This window comes from Maylandia zebra, linkage group LG4 (assembly GCF_041146795.1).
Source record: "Maylandia zebra isolate NMK-2024a linkage group LG4, Mzebra_GT3a, whole genome shotgun sequence".
Taxonomy (NCBI): Eukaryota; Metazoa; Chordata; class Actinopteri; order Cichliformes; family Cichlidae; genus Maylandia; species Maylandia zebra.
The window spans coordinates 15,182,921-15,201,404 of record NC_135170.1 but is presented as its reverse complement, the minus strand read 5'-3'; the positions used below and the strand labels follow the sequence as shown (position 1 = coordinate 15,201,404).

At 42.3% G+C, this 18,484-nt stretch overlaps 1 protein-coding gene and 1 long non-coding RNA gene across 4 annotated transcripts in view; both read right to left on the bottom strand.

Moving 5' to 3' along the window:
• Positions 1 to 911, bottom strand: part of LOC101486435 (NACHT, LRR and PYD domains-containing protein 3) — a 52,827-nt gene extending 51,916 nt beyond the window's left edge. For 2 of the 3 annotated variants that reach the window (XM_024802171.2, XM_076883038.1), the window contains exons 1-3: positions 771 to 911; positions 273 to 641; positions 110 to 147 (exon numbers count right to left, since the gene is read on the bottom strand). In XM_024802171.2, the coding sequence (XP_024657939.2) occupies positions 110 to 147; positions 273 to 514 (280 nt within the window). In that variant the 5' untranslated portion in view covers positions 515 to 641; positions 771 to 911. The remainder of the gene's footprint in view (positions 1 to 109; positions 148 to 272; positions 642 to 770) is intronic. The other variant, XM_024802170.2, reaches the window with a different exon arrangement.
• Positions 912 to 3,030: 2,119 nt separating this feature from the next.
• On the bottom strand, positions 3,031 to 4,978 carry LOC105941139 (uncharacterized). Its single transcript, XR_001167763.3, has 5 exons — positions 4,927 to 4,978; positions 4,735 to 4,805; positions 4,445 to 4,576; positions 4,168 to 4,323; positions 3,031 to 3,337 (listed from the first exon to the last, which is right to left on the bottom strand). It is a non-coding gene; the product is annotated as an uncharacterized LOC105941139 (long non-coding RNA).
• Positions 4,979 to 18,484: the final 13,506 nt, after the last annotated feature.

Here is an 18,484-nt window from a genome sequence, read left to right as displayed (position 1 = left end):
AGGTTAAAAAAAATGTAAGACATGTTGTTTAGGACTTTAGAAGACAAAGAATGAAAGCATGTGCATTTTATGATCAGAGTTAATCATAAAATTATAATTATTAACTTACCTTTCATTTCTGTTACTGCTGAAGCAGACAGACAAGGACTAGAAAAAGGCAAAACTGCTTTAGCGATACATGGTTTATAAATCTACGCTAATAATTTATTTCATCTTTTACCTTAGAAATACTGATTGTATATTTACTTATAAGAAGATAATAAAGGTCTCACCCGAGGGCACTGAGTTCAACAGTATCATTGCTGTTCTCACTGCAGTCATTTTCCCCAGAAGTTTCTTGAGCATGTGTGCATGCAGGCTCCTCCCTTCTTTCCTTCACTGTATTTCCCCCCCTCTGCTGTCCAACAGGGAGGAGTGAACTTTCTTCACTCTTCTCAGCAGTAGAAATGTTGTCTTGCTCACAACTGTTTTCTTTCGTTTTTGCACAGCAATGTGCAGACCATAGGCTCCCCATGATGTTATTTCTTCACAGTCAGCTCAGTGACTCTGTCATTTGCATCTAAATATGAGTATTATTACATAGAAGTTCTGTTGTATTGCTACTGTCTTGAGAACAGCCAGACTTTCTTTTCCCTTTTCACCTAATGCAGAATTTATCATAGATATTTCAGTTTAACTAGAAACATTTATTTTGCTATATTCTTAATCGTCACTATGTAAAATATCTGACCGAACTACTCGCTGTTCAAAATATGTTTATTTTTTCTTACCTTTGTGTCTGATTTCCAGTAGCTGCTGCAGTAAAACAAAGATGTATGTTGCTGGATCCAAACGATAGCAAGACAGGAAGTGAACCGTTGGCAGGATGGGCGGAAATTGAATTCTCTCTCTCTCTCTCTCTCTCTCTCTCTCTCTCTCTCTCTCTCTCTCTCTCTCTCTCACTGTTTGTGAATACTGCAACAACAAAAAAAAAGTACTGAAAACGCTTTTTGATGGTTAGTGCTTTATGCTATTACACCATTACACTACAGATGCTCTGAAAATGATTTTTTATTAATCAACTGATATATTTCAAAATGCTTAACTTTGTACAGACATGACAAGAATAACACCAAGGCTGTTCTTTTTGGGAGGTTAGACTGTTAATTAGTAACTTGTTACGGTAAAGTGAAAGTATTCAGGACAGACTAGCGCCTGCTCTTTTTTTAGATAAATTTTATCAAAACTCTTTAACTTTTGTACACAGAGAGGAAATGTGCAGCTAAATAAAAGCATTTAAACCATTTTCGCAGCTGCTTATCTAAGGTTTGCACAATATCAGTGTAGCTGTACCTCTTGCAAATCTTCTGTACATATACAAAAAAACCAAACTCATTCACAAAGTTTTTGCAACTTCCTAATGCAAAGTGCCAAATACTTACTTCGTATAAGTGCATTTTCAGCTGTTCAAAAAGAATCTTAGTCAGTTTAGCAATAAATCCAAATGTTATCCAAGGCAGACTACTTTATAGACTGCAATAAACGTTTATTATGACTTAGCTTTTTGTTAAAGAGAAGCATGGTAAATGGTAAATGGCCTGTATTTGTATAGCGCTTTTCTAGTCCCTAAGGACCCCAAAGCGCTTTACACAACCTGTCATCCACCCATTCACACACACATTCACACACTGGTGATGGCAAGCTACATTGTAGCCACAGAAGCAGTTTGTAGTGGGCGGGTAAATAATTGCATAACATGTGCTGTGGTGTGACTACTTTTAAATGGGGTGTAACTCTCTAATCCTGAAACCTGGGGAAAATGAATAATGTTTCCATTACTTTAAACAATGCTTTAACATGAGTGCTGCACACAGATCTCAAGCCCACCCAGCACCATAGATGATTTAAACATTCTGCACAGTTTCAAGGGCAGACATCTCAAGGCACATAATTCCTCTTACTACTCTAACAAACTTTTGTGAAAGAATAGGTTGTTCTGAAACAGTCACTGAACTTTTCACAGACAACTCAGTTTGTAATATTTCTTCCCTCCTAGATATTCCACAATCAACTGTAAGCAGCGGAAGCATTTAGGAACCACAGCAACTTGGATAGCAAGCACAGACTACATAAAGTTACAGAGCAGGATTCCCAAGTGTTGAGACACATAATGTGTAAAAGACACAGACGATCTGCTGACTTGGTAACTGCAAAGCGCCAAAGCTCCTCTGGCATTAAAATCAGCACAAAAACCATCCACCTGGAGCATCCATGGCCGAGCAGCTCCTGAAGGTGTCCCAGTGCTTTTGTCCCTCAAGTGTGGGTATTCGGCGACAGTCTGCAAATGCAACACCGAAGAGGGAGAGACTACACAAATATTTGAAAACCTTGGTAACCAACATCCCTTGAGTTTGCTTTTGCTGTAGCAGAACTAGAGGAAAAATTCAATTGTCCAAGCTTCACACTCATGCAGAGGTTTCATTTTGTTGATACTATAAGTTTTCGGTTGCGCAAAAAGAAAAAGAGCCTTACGTTTTTTGGTTTGTTTGTTTGTTTTTTTGAGCGATGTTTTTAATCGGGAAAGAAACATTGAATCCCTTCACGCTTAGTCTGCCATCACAGAAATCACTTCACACAAACCTGTGTATATTTGCATTTATTGAAAGTTTTCCTGAAACTCACTTCTTGAACACACCTTTGTGATGTGTGCAGCTTTAGAGTAATCTAAATCCAAAGTATTCATGAAAGAAACCGAAGTATTAGTCATAAAGAATAAAACCCCACAAAGAGCACAATAACGTTTTATTAACAACAATAATAATAATGCATCAATTGAATCATGGTGACCTTAACAGTGATATGCAACACTGTCCTTAACAATCTGAAGGCAGATAAAGAAAGAAGAGCTTGAAACATAAAAGTTCACCGTTTTCCATCTGAACCGAAAATATTGATGAAAGGCACAAGTTACAAAGTGCAGCTTCTTTAGCTTTATGTGACCATTAAGGTTTATGGTACTTAAAAACTATGTGAGCAAAACACTGGCCCCAAAACAACATCAGCACAAGGACTGTCCATGCTGTCCAGCACAAACTCAAGATTGAGTACCTGGAAATTTAAATAGGCGGCTCCATGCCCTCTTCCCGACTACTCGGGTATGACTGAAGTAGCGACTGCACTATAAGGTCCATACCGGCCAAATACATCTTTGCCCACCACAGCCGCACACACCCTGTGGCCAGGCTTGTACTTTCTGACCAGCACACACATGGGCAAATTCTAGGCTTTCACCTCACTGAGGATATTCCAGTCTGGGAAAGCGCCACTGCCCTTAACCTTTTCCATAGTTAGGAAGATCCTGCAACAGGGACAAAGAACAGAAAAAAAACAATATCATCAGTGAGTAACTTAAAGTCAAGATTACTAGTAAAGCCTAAGAACTGACTGACTGCTTCCATCAGGTGTAGGGCTCCTCAATTAATCGAATTTTAATCACGATTATGATCTGGGCTTTCAATGATCATTAAAAATGACTGAGCCGATTATTAGCCCCTCCCTCATGCTTTACTCTCACGCTGCTCCGTGTGGCAAATCGAGCGCACCTCTCTGCATTTCGAACATGCATCACAACAATTAAGAGGACCCGAGGGAAGCTCGGAAAGCTAAGCAGAAGTTATTTGGAGAGGAGAGTGACTGCCGTTGGCTGAAAGGAGAGGTAAAAAAAACTTCAGTGGTGTGGAAACATTATGGGTTCGCGGAGTCAGACGTGGATCAAGTAGACACAGTGTGTAAACTTTGCTACAGTGTCGTAGCTGCACCACAGAGCAACACTGCAAAGTTCACTAAACACAGATGTTTACATTTTTCATTTATTTTTTATATTACAAAAATTTGCACTGTTATCAGTATTTGCACACTGTTTTATATTATTTTTGACAATCTTTGAAGTCATTATTCAATACATTGTTATTGTTAAATAAATATCAAATAATTGAGATCTCAATTTCAGTGAAAATAATCGTGATTATCATTTTTGCCATAATCGAGCAGCCCTAATCAGGTGGTTACAAAAACTGGCAGCAGCGTCACAGTGAGATCCTCATGAGGACCTTTTGTTTTTCATATTGGTCGTAGGGCTGAGAAACTACACGCTCGACACACAGTGATGAGTTCAACACTGCTTCTTACGTGTAACTGTCCATGGGTGGAGCAGATGGGTCTTCCTCCACCACTTTCCAGAGGATAGAGAGGCCGCTGGGGTTTCTGATGAGGGCCAGATTTACTTCAAGTTTCTGAGGGATGCTATACGAGGCCGCTTCCATGTTCAGGACGGAGGGGAAGGGTCTAGAAGAAAGAGGAGGTAACGAGAGTCCGTTATGAGGAAGGAAGGAAACTTAAGTGAGTGGGTGTGATGTACCTCAAAGAGTGGAGTGAACCAAATGTATTTTCAGCATGGGTGTATTACCTGCTCTGAGTCAGTGTGACTGGGACTCCTCATGGCGACAGAAGAGACACATTCTGTTTTCACCTTTCGATGCTTCGGCTCTTCAAACTCTTCTTCACTGTTTTCTTTTTCTTGCTTAGCTGTGTACTCATGCTGATTTTACACATGCCAAAATGGAAGATGTCAGTAATGATAAAAAAAAATGAAAAGACATTTAAAAGAACTATTTTTTGCTTGCCCAAATAGCCTCCACACATTCATTTGTGGCAAAATAAATAAAATAAAAGAGAGCGCATAGTAAAGCATCCCACCTTAAGCTGAAAAGGCCATTGAGGAGTCAGAACTGGAGGCAGCCGCTCCTCATTTGAATCAGTCGTGGCAGCTGTCATAATTTAATACAGATTATTTAAAATGAGAAGGAGGAGAAGGGAAGAAACAGGAGGAAGTAGGAAAAGGGGGATTTTTGTTATAAAAATTAAAAATGGTTGACTTTTCTTCATTACCTTCATGCGTTGTCTTTACTCCTCTTCTTGTGGTTTCCTGGGCAGAAAGAAAGCCACTAAATTAGAGGTGAAATTATTACAAAGTGTTTTAAAATATAAAGTATTAATATTGACCTCAAATTAAAATTATGCAAAATTTAATTTATGTATTGTTATTATTATTATCGTTATTATTATCATCATCATCATCATCATCATTATTATTGTTATACACTACCAGTCAAAAGTTTGGACACACCTTCTCATTGTACAGCTTTTATTTTTACTACTTTCTACATTGTAGATACAAACTAAAGACATTAAAATATATATATAGCAAGATATCTGGAATTATTTAGCAAAGAAAAATGGATAAATAATAAGTTTTATATTTTAGATTCCTTTGATTTGTTGTCAGCGCTGCAAACCCTTGGCCTTATCTCAATGAGCTTCCTGATGCAGTCACCTAAAATGGTTTTCACTTCACAGGTGTGTCAGGGTTCATTTGTGGAATTTCTTGCCTTCTTAATGGGGTTGTGCAGAAGTCAGGTTGGTACACAGCTGACTATTTCACAACTGTTAAAATCTATATTAGGGCAAGAACCAATAGGCTAAGAAACGAGAAATGAGAGTCCATCATTACTTTAAGAACTGGAGCTCAGTCAGTCTAAAAAATTGTTTTTTTGCAGTCGCAAAAACCATCACGCCAAACTTTTGACTGGTATTAGCATAGCTTAAAATATTAATATGGGCTACTAATTCAACTGAATTTTTGATCAAAAGATTTAACTGTTTATTAAACACTGACTGAAAAATAAAGAATAAAAAATATGTTTTCTGTTATTTAACAGCAATATCTACTATGATCTTAAATATGTCCCTAACATCTCCATTTATATTACCGTTGTTAAGGGTTCAATATTGAGGAAGGGTACAAGAGGTGATCGAAGAATAACCACACTGATCCGGCCGGGTGAAGTCAAACGATGATTTTAATACACGCGTGGGAAGATCACTACAGACAGCAATTGATCTTCGACTTATTCAAAGCATAAACAGATATTTTATACCATCAGGGCTTAAATTTAATGACGCCCCTTCAACGTCACAGATACATTTTATACATAGATCAGATCAAAACCACAATGACTTTTAACACAGTTTAAAAAGAACATTGTCTCCTATCTTCATAGCAGGTATTTTCCTGTCAACCTTTTGACTTCCAATTCTAGTCACAAGACACTCATCCTGCAAGACACTGTTCCTATTTTTTGCAGAGATAACAAGAAACTGTTCCTCTTTTTAGCAGAGACAATTTCACAGTTACAAGCAGACATGGCTAACCTCTCACCTATAAATAAGTCTAACTTAATGTGTGTGTGTGTGTGTGTGTGTGTGTGTGTGTGTGTGTGTGTGTGTGTGTGTGTGTGTGTGTGTGTGTATATGTCACGACCTCACTTAGCCTCTATGTCACCTCTCACCTACTAACGCTCACCGTCAAACAGAGGTCCCTGCCAAATGTGTCACAATGTACTTAAACTAAAGATAGAATATAAACTAAATAAATGTTTTCAACCAACTAATACTACTTAAAACTCAATACAAGAACATGAACATATAAAAGATAATAGAAATGACCTGATATAAGTGTTTTGTAAGCCTGTATTGCAATTCCTTCTATGTTCTAGTTTCCCTCAGCATGTATCACCTGGACAGTCACGCCAGTGAAGCTTAAGACCCTTAATGAACCGAACATCAACTCAAAATAAGCACAGATATGCAATATGTATAAAATAGTTATAATTGCATCTGAAATACAAGGTTAATATGATAACATTTATGCATAAACATCTTAAGGCCATCTTAAAGCTATCTGTTACCTTGTTAAAGCAATGATCATACTGCAGATTACATTGTGCTGGTAAAATACTGTTTTCATCCCCACAATTCCCCCTTTCAACCAGAGGTCGATACATACGTCCTTGCTCATTCCTCGGCCCACTCAGCTACTTCCATATCCATCAATGGCATCATGGACATTGGGGCCACCGCCCCAGGGTCCACTGCCTTTGCAATTACCTTTTCTAACAATCTTCGGGCACAAGGAATGAGACAACAACCACAGGTCACCAAAATACCCACTAAAACAGCTAGAGAAAACATAATCGAAAGTGCAAACCCCTTCCACTGTCCGAACACTGAGGTCATCCAGCTCTCCAGCGGGTTGTCAATTCCCGAGTGGTCATGCATGGTCCTAGAGAGACTCTTCAGCCCTTCCAAAGCTCGCGTCACCGAGCCATCTGGAGCGGTGTTATTCGGGATAAAAGTACAACACTGGTCACCGAACATAGCACAAACGCCCCCTTTTTCCACCAACAACATATCAATGGCCATTCTATTTTGCACCCCCACTAATGAGGTCGGACCCATCTGCTCCGCTAACCCTTCCATCCCGTCTCTGGTAAGGTTAGAGAGCCTCAACAAATTATAGTGAACATAATTAATTCTGTCTACATTTTTGTTCGGGGTCACTGGAAAGAGAGCAGAAATTATTGGAAGATTCTCAAAACCGGCTGCTATTTGATCTACCAGTTTATATTCACTTGGAACTCCCCTGGGGACCCCTATTGAGTAAATCCAGGTCGGCGAGTTCAGCCTAGGGTCATAAGCATGTGTTCCCTCAGTCCCGCTCTTGGACAGGATATGTCTCTTCCGCCTAGCTGCCAATGTGCGTGTGTTGTGTTGTGGAATGGTTTTTACCTGATTTCCAATTAGCATAAGAGGTGCTCCTAATCTCACCATCGCACACGTCCCCACACTTCCCAGAGGAACACGAGCCAAGAGAGTCTTGTGCCCACAGTAATAATAAAGTCCACTTCTAGCCCAAGTCCCAATTAAAGTGGTGGCATCACTTATATTGTTTGTGGTCCTTCCCGTCTGGGTAACAGCACACCAACTTGGGTCGATTTCTCCCACGTTATATGCTACTTTATCTGTGGAGAACTTAAAACATGTATAGTTATCTGTTTTCGGCAAAAATGGTCCTACCTTTGTCCGCTTATCAATTGGGGGAAATAAACTGGACAACACAGTGCAGTTTCCAGTACTCACCGCTTCTCTAGTCATTCGCAACATGCAATCATAGCCCCACTTGTCCTCCGGATGGAGTGGAGTGGGCTCTGTGAACAAATGTGGTCTAGCAGAGGCACAAGCAACACAATTAGATACCTCTTGTTCCCTAGCATTTAGAGCCACCCAGTCCAGCCAGAGATTACTGTCACTGAACCAAGTGGCGCACTCAATTAAATCTTGGGGTTTCAGTCTAGTATAGTCCACTGCCAGGACTCGTCTATCCTTTGGTTCCTTTTCCTCTGGTACCACATATGACGACCCGTTTCCCCTTTTTCCTGTAAAATTTGCAACAGAATTTATTGGGTTGTTAATCATGTGTATCTCCTTTTCTTCTCTAACTGGCTCTACGGGATTTACGGGATTGGCCTTTTCAAGAAAATTAACTTTAATCAACCCCTTCGGATCAGTTCCCACAGTCTCCACACCCAGAACTAAATACACAGAGTTTTTACGCCGCCAGTTGCCCAGCGACATAGTCAAAGGATTCTTAGATGGACTATAATCTCTTTGAAGTTTTAGCACGTTCTCTGATCCTTGTTCTGACGCTCCCCAATTTTCCCCAGTGTAGCCCTTTACCTGATTCCAGTTCCGACACCAGTTTGCAAAGGGCCGACTTCCTCTTTCACAATGTGTACTCACTGCATAATCCCAGCAAACCCACACATTATATCCTCTCCAACTACTATCTGCTCCTTTACACTTAAAAACATCGCATAAATCAAATGTGAATGAAGTTGTAGACCCATTAACATAGTTCAACTCTACCCACCATATGTACTGAGGCACTCATCCCTTTTACCCGAGACCTCGCGCTTTGATCTCCTCTTTAGCCCTGTTTCAATAAACGGTTTCTCTTTTGGTGCTGGTCTGAACTGGCCTCTGTGTTCAGACAGTTCGCGTTGGCTTTTCTGCAAAATATAGACAAGCAAACATAGGGCCATTATTAATATCATCACAGACATCAAACTGACAATCACAAGCAACATTTTAATCAGTACTCTCTCCTCACGAGTCTCCGGTTCACGGGGTGGCATTTTGTGATGTGTATTTTGTACTTAGCATAAATTTTGAAGCTTTGTTTCTGTTTTCCTCTTTTTCCTTTTTCTCTTTTTATTTAAACCACCCCTTTTCAAACTCTCAGTTTGTTACCACTCCTTTCTGTAGACGCGGCGATTTCTTCCTAGGCTGCTCTTCTTTCTTCGGCCTTCCAGGTTGACTACTGGTTGGCCCGTTGCACAGGTGAGAGGGTTTATTCTGCCTCTGTTTGTTGACACCTGTGTTTTTTGAAGACGAGTTTTCCTCTACCAAGCTCTCGTGTGCGGGTGGACACTGCGACCAGTGGTACCAGGTGTCGCCTTTCCCTTTCAGCTGGACTGCTGTGGCCGTCCGGGCAGTCACCTCATACGGACCAGTCCAATGGGGCTCCTTCCACTTTCGCTTAATGACCTTTAGCCACACCGCCTTTGCGTCCGGGACCTCTCCTTTCCCCGTGGGTCTCTCACAAGTGACCTGTTTTGTAAAGCTGGACACAAGAGCTTTCAACTCATTAAAATATTCTGCATGAGACCTGTTGCTTGTCCTGGGCTGCTCCACCGGGACCACTGTCCAGGGTGCTGGAAACTGTCTCCCAGTCAGCAGCTCGTAAGGTGTGAAACCTGTGGATTGGTTAACAGAACATCTTATGGTCATCAAAGCGATGGGCAGGGCTGCGACCCAATTTAGCCCTGTTTGCGCGCAGATTTTAGCCAACTTGTTTTTCAAATTTAGGTTCATTCTCTCTACTTTCCCCTGAGATTGGGGATGATAAACTGTCCCAAACTTACGTTGCGTAGCGTAGGCCCCGCTAGCTGTTCCCCGGCAGGTCCCAAGCAGCTGGGGAAACAGGGAGGCTGGGTCACGGTGAGGAGGAAGCATAGTCCTAAACAGAAGCCCCAGGTACACCACCAACCCGTTCATGTGTCTAACTGTTTTTCCCCACTCGGCGACACACCCGCCGGGGGTCAAACTCTGGTAATTGGCGATTCTGTTCTCAGACATGTGAAGCTAGAGACACCGGCAACCATAGTCAATTGTCTTCCAGGGGCCAGAGCAGGCGACATTGAAGGAAATTTAAAACTGCTGGCTAAGGGTAAACGTAAATTCAGTAAAATCATAATTCACGTCGGCAGTAATGACACCCGGTTACGCCAATCGGAGGTCACTAAAATCAATATTGAATCGGTGTGCAACTTTGCCAAAACAATGTCGGACTCTGTAGTTTTCTCTGGTCCCCTCCCCAATCAGACCAGGAGTGACATGTTTAGCCGCATGTTCTCCTTAAATTGCTGGCTGTCTGAGTGGTGTCCCAGAAACGATGTGTGCTTCATAGATAATTGGCAAACCTTCTGGAGGAAACCTGGTCTTGTTAGGAGAGACGGCATCCATCCCACTTTGGATGGAGCAGCTCTCATTTCTAGAAATATGGACAAATTTATTAAACCCCCCAAAATATGACTATCCAGAGTTGGGACCAGGAAGCAGAGTTGCAGTCTTACACGCCTCTCTGCAGCTTCTCTCCTCCTGCTACCCCCCCAAAAACCCATCTCCATAGAGACTGTGTCAGCTTCCAAAAAGACAAAAAACAAACTAAAAACCAGCAACAAACAACTTAAACATAAACAATTACAAAGAAAGAACAATACAGTATCCACATCTGAACCAAAGAGTAAAACAGTGAAATGTGGATTATTAAATATTAGGTCTCTCTCCTCCAAGTCTCTGTTAGTACATGACTTAATAATTGATCAACAAATCGATTTACTCTGCCTTACAGAAACCTGGTTGCAGCAGGTTGATTATGTTAGTTTAAATGAATCAACACCCCCGAGTCATTCTAACTACCAGAAATCTCGAAGCACAGGCCGAGGGGGCGGTGTGGCAGCAATTTTTCACACCAGCCTATTAATTAATGAAAGACCAAGACAGACTTTTAATTCATTTGAAAGCCTGATGCTTAACATTGTCCACCCCAGCTGTAAAACTCAGAAACCAGTCTTACTTGTTATCATCTATCGTCCACCTGGGCCTTACACAGAGTTTCTGTCTGATTTCTCAGACTTTTTATCTGATTTAGTTCTGAGCTCAGATAAAATAATTATTGTGGGTGATTTTAACATCCATGTAGATGCTAAAAATGACAGCCTCAACATGGCATTTAATCTGTTATTAGACTCAATTGGCTTCTCTCAAAATGTAAAGGAACCCACCCACCACTTTAATGACACACTAGATCTTGTTTTAACATATGGCATAGAACCTGAACATTGAACAGTGTCTCCTGAAAACCCTCTCCTGTCTGATCATTTCCTGATAACATTTACTTTTACAATAATTGATTACACAGCGGTGAAGAGTAGACTTTATCAAAGTAGATGTCTTTCTGAAAGCGCTGTAACTAAGTTTAAGAATATAATCCACCCACTGTTATCATCTCCAATGCCCTGTACCAACATAGAGCAGAGCAGCTATCTGAACGCTACCCCAACAGAGGTCGATTTTCTTGTTAATAATTTCACCTCCTCACTACGTACGACTCTGGATACTGTAGCTCCTGTGAAAACTAAGGCCTCAAATCAGAAGTACCTGACTCCGTGGTATAATTCTCAAACACGTACCCTAAAGCAGATGACTCGTAATCTGGAGAGGAAATGGCGTGTCACAAATCTAGAGGATCATCATTTAGCCTGGAGAAATAGTTTGCTGCTTTATAAGAAAGCCCTCCGCAAAGCCAGAACATCTTACTATTCATCACTGATTGAAGAAAATAAGAACAACCCCAGGTTTCTCTTCAGCACTGTAGCCAGGCTGACAAAAAGTCAGAGCTCTTTTGAGCCAACCATCCCTTTAACGTTAACTAGTAATGACTTCATGAACTTCTTCACAAATAAAATTTTTATCATTAGAGAAAAAATTACCAATAATCATCCCACAGATGTAATATTATCTACAGTTACTCTTAGTACCATTGATGTTAAGTTAGACTCTTTTTCTCCAATTGATCTTTCTGAGTTAACTTCAATAATTACTTCCTCCAAACCATCAACGTGTCTTTTAGACCCCATTCCTACAAAACTGCTCAAAGAAGTCCTGCCATTAATTAATTCTTCGATCTTAAATATGATCAACCTATCTCTAATAATCGGCTATGTACCACAGGCCTTCAAGCTGGCTGTAGTTAAACCTTTACTCAAAAAGCCATCTCTAGACCCAGCAGTCTTAGCTAATTATAGGCCAATCTCCAACCTTCCTTTCATATCAAAAATCCTTGAAAGAGTAGTTGTCAAACAGCTAACAGATCACCTGCAGAGGAATGGTTTATTTGAAGAGTTTCAGTCAGGTTTCAGAGCTCAGCACAGCACAGAAACAGCTTTAGTGAAGGTTACAAATGATCTTCTTATGGCCTCTGACAGTGGACTCATCTCTGTGCTTGTCCTGCTAGACCTCAGTGCAGCGTTCGATACTGTTGACCATAATATCCTATTAGAGCGATTAGAACATGCTGTAGGTATTACAGGTACCGCGCTGCAGTGGTTTGTATCATATCTATCTAATAGACTCCAATTTGTGCATGTAAATGGAGAGTCCTCTTCACACACTGAGGTTAATTATGGAGTTCCACAGGGTTCAGTGCTAGGACCAATTCTGTTTACATTATACATGCTTCCCTTAGGCAGCATCATTAGAAGACATAGCATACATTTTCACTGCTATGCAGATGACACCCAGCTCTATCTGTCCATGAAGCCAGATAACACACACCAATTAGTTAAACTGCAGGAATGTCTTAAAGACATAAAGACCTGGATGGCCGCTAATTTTCTGCTTCTTAATTCAGATAAAACTGAGGTTATTGTACTCGGCCCTGAAAATCTTAGAAATATGGTATCTAACCAGATTCTTACTCTGGATGGCATTAGGAACCTTGAAGTCATTTTTGACCAGGACATTTCCTTCAACGCACATATTAAACAAATATGTAAGACTGCTTTCTTCCATTTGCGCAACATCTCTAAAATTAGAAATATCCTGTCTCAGAGTGACGCTGAAAAACTAGTTCATGCATTTATTACTTCCAGGCTGGACTACTGTAATTCATTATTATCAGGATGTCCAAAAAACTCGCTGAAAAGCCTTCAACTAATCCAAAATGCTGCAGCAAGAGTCCTGACAGGGACTAGAAAGAGAGAGCATATTTCTCCTGTTTTGGCTTCCCTTCATTGGCTTCCTGTTAAATCCAGAATTGAATTCAAAATCCTGCTCCTCACATACAAGGTCTTAAATAATCAGGCCCCATCTTATCTTAATGACCTTGTAGTACCATATCACCCTATTAGAGCGCTTCGCTCTCGCTCTGCAGGCCTACTTGTTGTTCCTAGAGTATTTAAAAGTAGAATGGGAGGGAGAGCCTTCAGTTTTCAGGCCCCTCTTCTGTGGAACCAGCTTCCAGTTTGGATTCGCGAGACAGACACTATCTCTACTTTCAAGATTAGGCTTAAAACTTTCCTTTTTGCTAAAGCATATAGTTAGGGCTGGACCAGGTGACCCTGAATCCTCCCTTAGTTATGCTGCAATAGATGTAGGCTGCCGGGGGATTCCCATGATGCATTGAGCTTTTCCTTTCCAGTCACCTTTCTCACTCACTATGTATTAACAGACCTCTCTGCATTGAATCATATCTGTTATTAACCTCTGTCTCTCTTCCACAGCATGTCTTTATCCTGTCTTCCTTCTCTCACCCCAACCGGTCGCAGCAGATGGCCGCCCCTCCCTGAGCCTGGTTCTGCCGGAGGTTTCTTCCTGTTAAAAGGGAGTTTTTCCTTCCCACTGTCGCCAAAGTGCTTGCTCATAGGTCATATGATTGTTGGGTTTTTCTCTGTATCTATGAAGCGCCTTGAGGCGACTTTTGTTGTGATTTGGCGCTATATAAATAAAATTGAATTGAATTGAATTGAATTGAATTATGTTGCACTCCCAACATCTTCTCTACCTCTTGCAAATCTTTGTTCTTAAAGTGAGTGCCATTGTCCGATCTAATTCTCTTGGGAAACCCGTGCCTTGGAATGTAATGATTGATTAAGCACTTAATCACACTTTTCGCGTCTTCACGTTTGGTCGCCCATGCTTCGGGCCATCCGGTCAGAGCATCCATACACACCAACAAGCTAAACTGTCAAGAAGTGTCTCCATACTGAGTAAAGTTAAATATTTTTTGCCTTCCAAATCACTCCGGGTACTTTACTGTTCACTTATATTGCCATATTTGGAATACTGTGCGGAAATTTGGGGAAACACATATAAAACGTCACTTCAACCAATATGTAAAATTCAAAAAAAAGCAATCAGGATGATTAGTAAAGCTGGATATAGAGACCATACTAACACCATGTTTTTGAAATTAAAAATATTGAAGTTTATGGATCTTATAAAATACAAAACGGCAAAAATTATGTATGTATAAAGCTAGATATAATATGTTACCAGGAAATATACAGAGGATGTTCTATGACAGAGAAGGAGACTATGAACTAAGGGGTAAGTTAAATCTGAAGATCCTTAAAGCACGGTCAAATGTTAAAACTTTTTGTGTAACTATTTATGGAGTAAAACTGTGGAATAGCTTTACTGCAGAATTACCTACTGAGCCTGTCTGACTTCTTCCATGCTGTTAGTGCTGGCTTCCTCTTCTGCGGTTACCTGCACCATTTGTCTCTGTCCTTTGTAGCCTGCTGCTTCCTTTGCGGCTTCATCAGCTTTCTGATTTCCTTTCGCCACCATACTGTTTGCTTGTGAGTGGCCTTTGCATTTTATGATACTCACCTCGTCTGGATCCTCCAGGGCCTTTTCCAGTTCCTCCATTTCCTTCTTGTGACAGATTGGTGCATTAGTAGCCGTTCTGAACCCGGCTCTCTTCCACTGAGCCAGTTCCACATGAGCTGCTCCAAACGCATATGCTGAGTCAGTGTAGATGTTCACTCTCATGTTCTTGGCCAACCTCAGGGCTAGAGTTAGGGCTATCACTTCAGCTCTCTGGGCCGACTGTTGTCCCTCAATTTTTCCTGCTTCTTTCACCTGAAACTCAGTTCCTACTCTACAGACTACAGCATAGCCGGCTTTCAGTCCTTCTTCATCTCTGTGGCAGCATCCATCTGTGAACCAGTCCTCAGCCCCCAGTATGGGCTCTCCCTTTAGATCTTCCCTGATTTTCTCTTCAGCTTGGGCTTTCTTAACACAGTCATGTGGTTCTCCTGACCCCATTAAATCTGCCATATTGATTCCTTCATGTGTGAATGTCAAATTTGGCGCATCTAAGATTTTGCTCAATCTCTGTTGCGTCAGTGGGGTCATTGTGAATGCCTGTGAGTTTACATATGCCACTACACTGTGTGTGGTAAGCACTTTCAGTGGGTGTTCCCTCACTATGTGTGCTGTTTTCTGAATTATTTTTGCTACTCCTGCTGCATGTTGTGTGCATGTGGGATGCCTTGCTTCCGTTGGATTTAATCTTATACTGACATACATAAGCACATCTCTACCTCCCCCTTTTTCTGAAACAATGCACCATTTACAACTCCATTTGTTTCTGAAACATCAAGGTAAAAGGCCTCATCGTAGTTAGGTATGGCCAGATCTGTGGCTCTTGACAAATCTTGTTTTAATGAAATGAACGCTGTCTCTGTGCCCGGCGTCCAAGGCAATTAAGTCTTAAGATTTCGAACGCCGACTTTCTTGATCAGGTCCCTTAAAGGGGCGGTTTTGCCAGCACAGTTCGGGATGAACTGCCTGCTGTAACCTGTCAAGCCAAGAAAAGAAAGCAACTCCTTCACAGTTCTTGGTTTTGGATGTGTCAGAATTTGATCTCTGTGTGTGTGTTCATTAATCCCACTGATTTGTGTGCGATCACCCGGCCCAGAAATGTTACCCACTGATTTGTGTGCGATCACCCGGCCCAGAAATGTTACCTCTGGTCGGACCAACTGCAGTTTTTCTTTACTTACTTTGAAGCCACACTCCGCCAATCTGTTCAACACCACGAGCGATGCTGCCGTACAGGCCGCTGCTGACGGGGCTGCAATAAGAAGATCATCAACATACAACAGTGTACAACCCTCCGGCAGTTGACATGGGGACAGTGCCTCTTTCAACACCTGATTGAAAATGCCTGGTGAGAGTGCAAAGCCTTGTGGCAGGCGTGTGTACCTGAATTTCTGGCCTCTGTATGTGAATGAGAAAATGTCTCTAAGTGACTCATGCAGTGGGAGACAAAAGAATGCATTTGCTAGGTCAATACAGGTGAACCACTTTTGGTCCCAGGTAATTTCCGTCAGAGCTGTGTATGGATTTGGTACAGGTGCAATGTCAGTCCTCAGAATGGCATTAATCGCTCTCAAATCATGTGCCATACGGTTCTTCCCTGTCCCATGTTTTTCCACTGGCAAAATAGGTGTGTTCCAAAATGAACATGAGGGCTCAAGCACTCCTGCCTTCCACAGCCCTTCAATGGTTTCAGCTATGCCTTCCTCTGCTTCACTTTTGTGCTTGTATTGTGGTCTGTTAATTGGTGTGTCAGATTTCATCTGGAACAGGACAGGCGAACAGTTAGCCAAGCCCACATCCAAGTGTCAGGCAATTTTGAGAGCTCAGCTACTGCATCAGGATGATCCGTTCTTTCCCTGCCATGTATTCTGGAAATTTTTTTATGTTATAAGATCACTGCATCGTTGGACAAACAAGTTATGCGATATATTTTACATTTTGGTGCATACCAGACATTTGGAATTTGGGTGCTTTGCCAGCACGCGTTGTCCAGTGCCCGCTTGACCATCGGTCCCAGATCTCTTGCCTCATGACCTTCGTGAACCGCCAATGTAATGTGAGGGGCTGAATCCTCTCCCACATTGTACCAAGGCAGTTGTTCATCTGTAAATTTCACAGCCGCGGCCACACCTTCTGGTCCAACATAAATGTTATGTGTTCGCACATTCCAAGTCTAACCTTCAAGATCAGACTGGAACTGTTCCCGATAGGTGTCGTTATCTTCCCTATCATAAAAGAGAGTGACGTGGAAAAGATCTCGTGGCGGGGAATAGACGGCCAGGCTCATTATCCAGGGTCTCCACTGCTGATAATGTCTCAGAATGCCTTCTTCCACTAGCCTCCCCCAGTAGATTTCGGCAGTGGCTTGTTCAGAGTTCTGGACTAGATATTGAGTCTTTGAAGGTGATCCCAGGCACGGGAATTCTTTTCCTCCAGGCAGAGTAACAGTCAGTCCATCTGCAGAGCACATGATTGTGGCTCCCAGCTTCACGAGCAGGTCCCTGCCCATGAGATTTACAGGCACCTGTGAGGAAACCACATATTGGTGTTTCAAAGTCTGTTTTCCCAGCTTTGTCAATGCTGGATCTGTCAATGGCAGAGTCATTGGAACCCCGGAAAAACCCACCACATTAACTGTGTGACAGGAGAGTGTTGCACTGTCTGGTGAGGCTCTCAGTGTTGAGTATGTTGCTCCAGTGTCCACCAGGAAAGACAATTCAGTGCCTTCCACGGTCATTGACAGCATGGGTTCTGCCGTCCCCACGCTGTTTGGTCTCTCCGGGCTCCGTCAGTATTGCTCCCCCTCCCAGCCCCAGTCAGCTACTGGGTACTGGGCGACTGGTGCTGCATTTGGGTTTGGAGCTTGATGTGCTCCCCTGTAAGCAGCTCCTCGTCTTGGGCCTCCTCGTGCCTGGGGTTGATTGCCACGCCCTTGCCATTGTTGGGGCGGTTCAGGGCAATGTCGAGCCCAGTGTCCTTCTGCTCCACATCTCAGACACGCAGTCCAAGACACACTGCCGGGATTCCCTGCATTCCGAGCCCTTTGTCCTCCCCTTGCGGATCCACCACGCCCTCTCTGCGGTCCACCGGTCCCCCAATTCCCTGCGGGTTGACACTGCCTTGGTGCATTGACGGGCCACCGGTCATCAGGGTAGAGATTCGGGTCCAGATCTGGCCATTCAGGCACGGGATCAGGCTGTGGTCTTGCCATCATTATTTTCCTGGCGCTCTCCTTATCCTCTTTCTTTCTCTCTCCTGCCTTGTTTCTCGCCTCTGTCAGCTGTAGCTTAACCAGCTGCGCCTGTGCCTCCTCTAACTCTTTTGTTTGTTCACAAGATCCTGTTAGTGTTGAAGTCTGTGTGTCACGTGTCTCTCCCACTGTACGGAGTCTGCAACGGCAAAATCTGGGTTCTTTTCTAAGTCAATTGCAACTTGGTTGGACAGCCCTGCCAGCACAGCCGAACGGAACCACGCTCTACTTTCTCCCTCCTTCCCCGGATGTATTCCTGTTTCTGACAGCCATTGTTCCTTTGCTTTAGCTAAAAACTCCCTGGGTGTGTTTTTGGGATCCCAAATAATTTTTGGAATAGCTCCA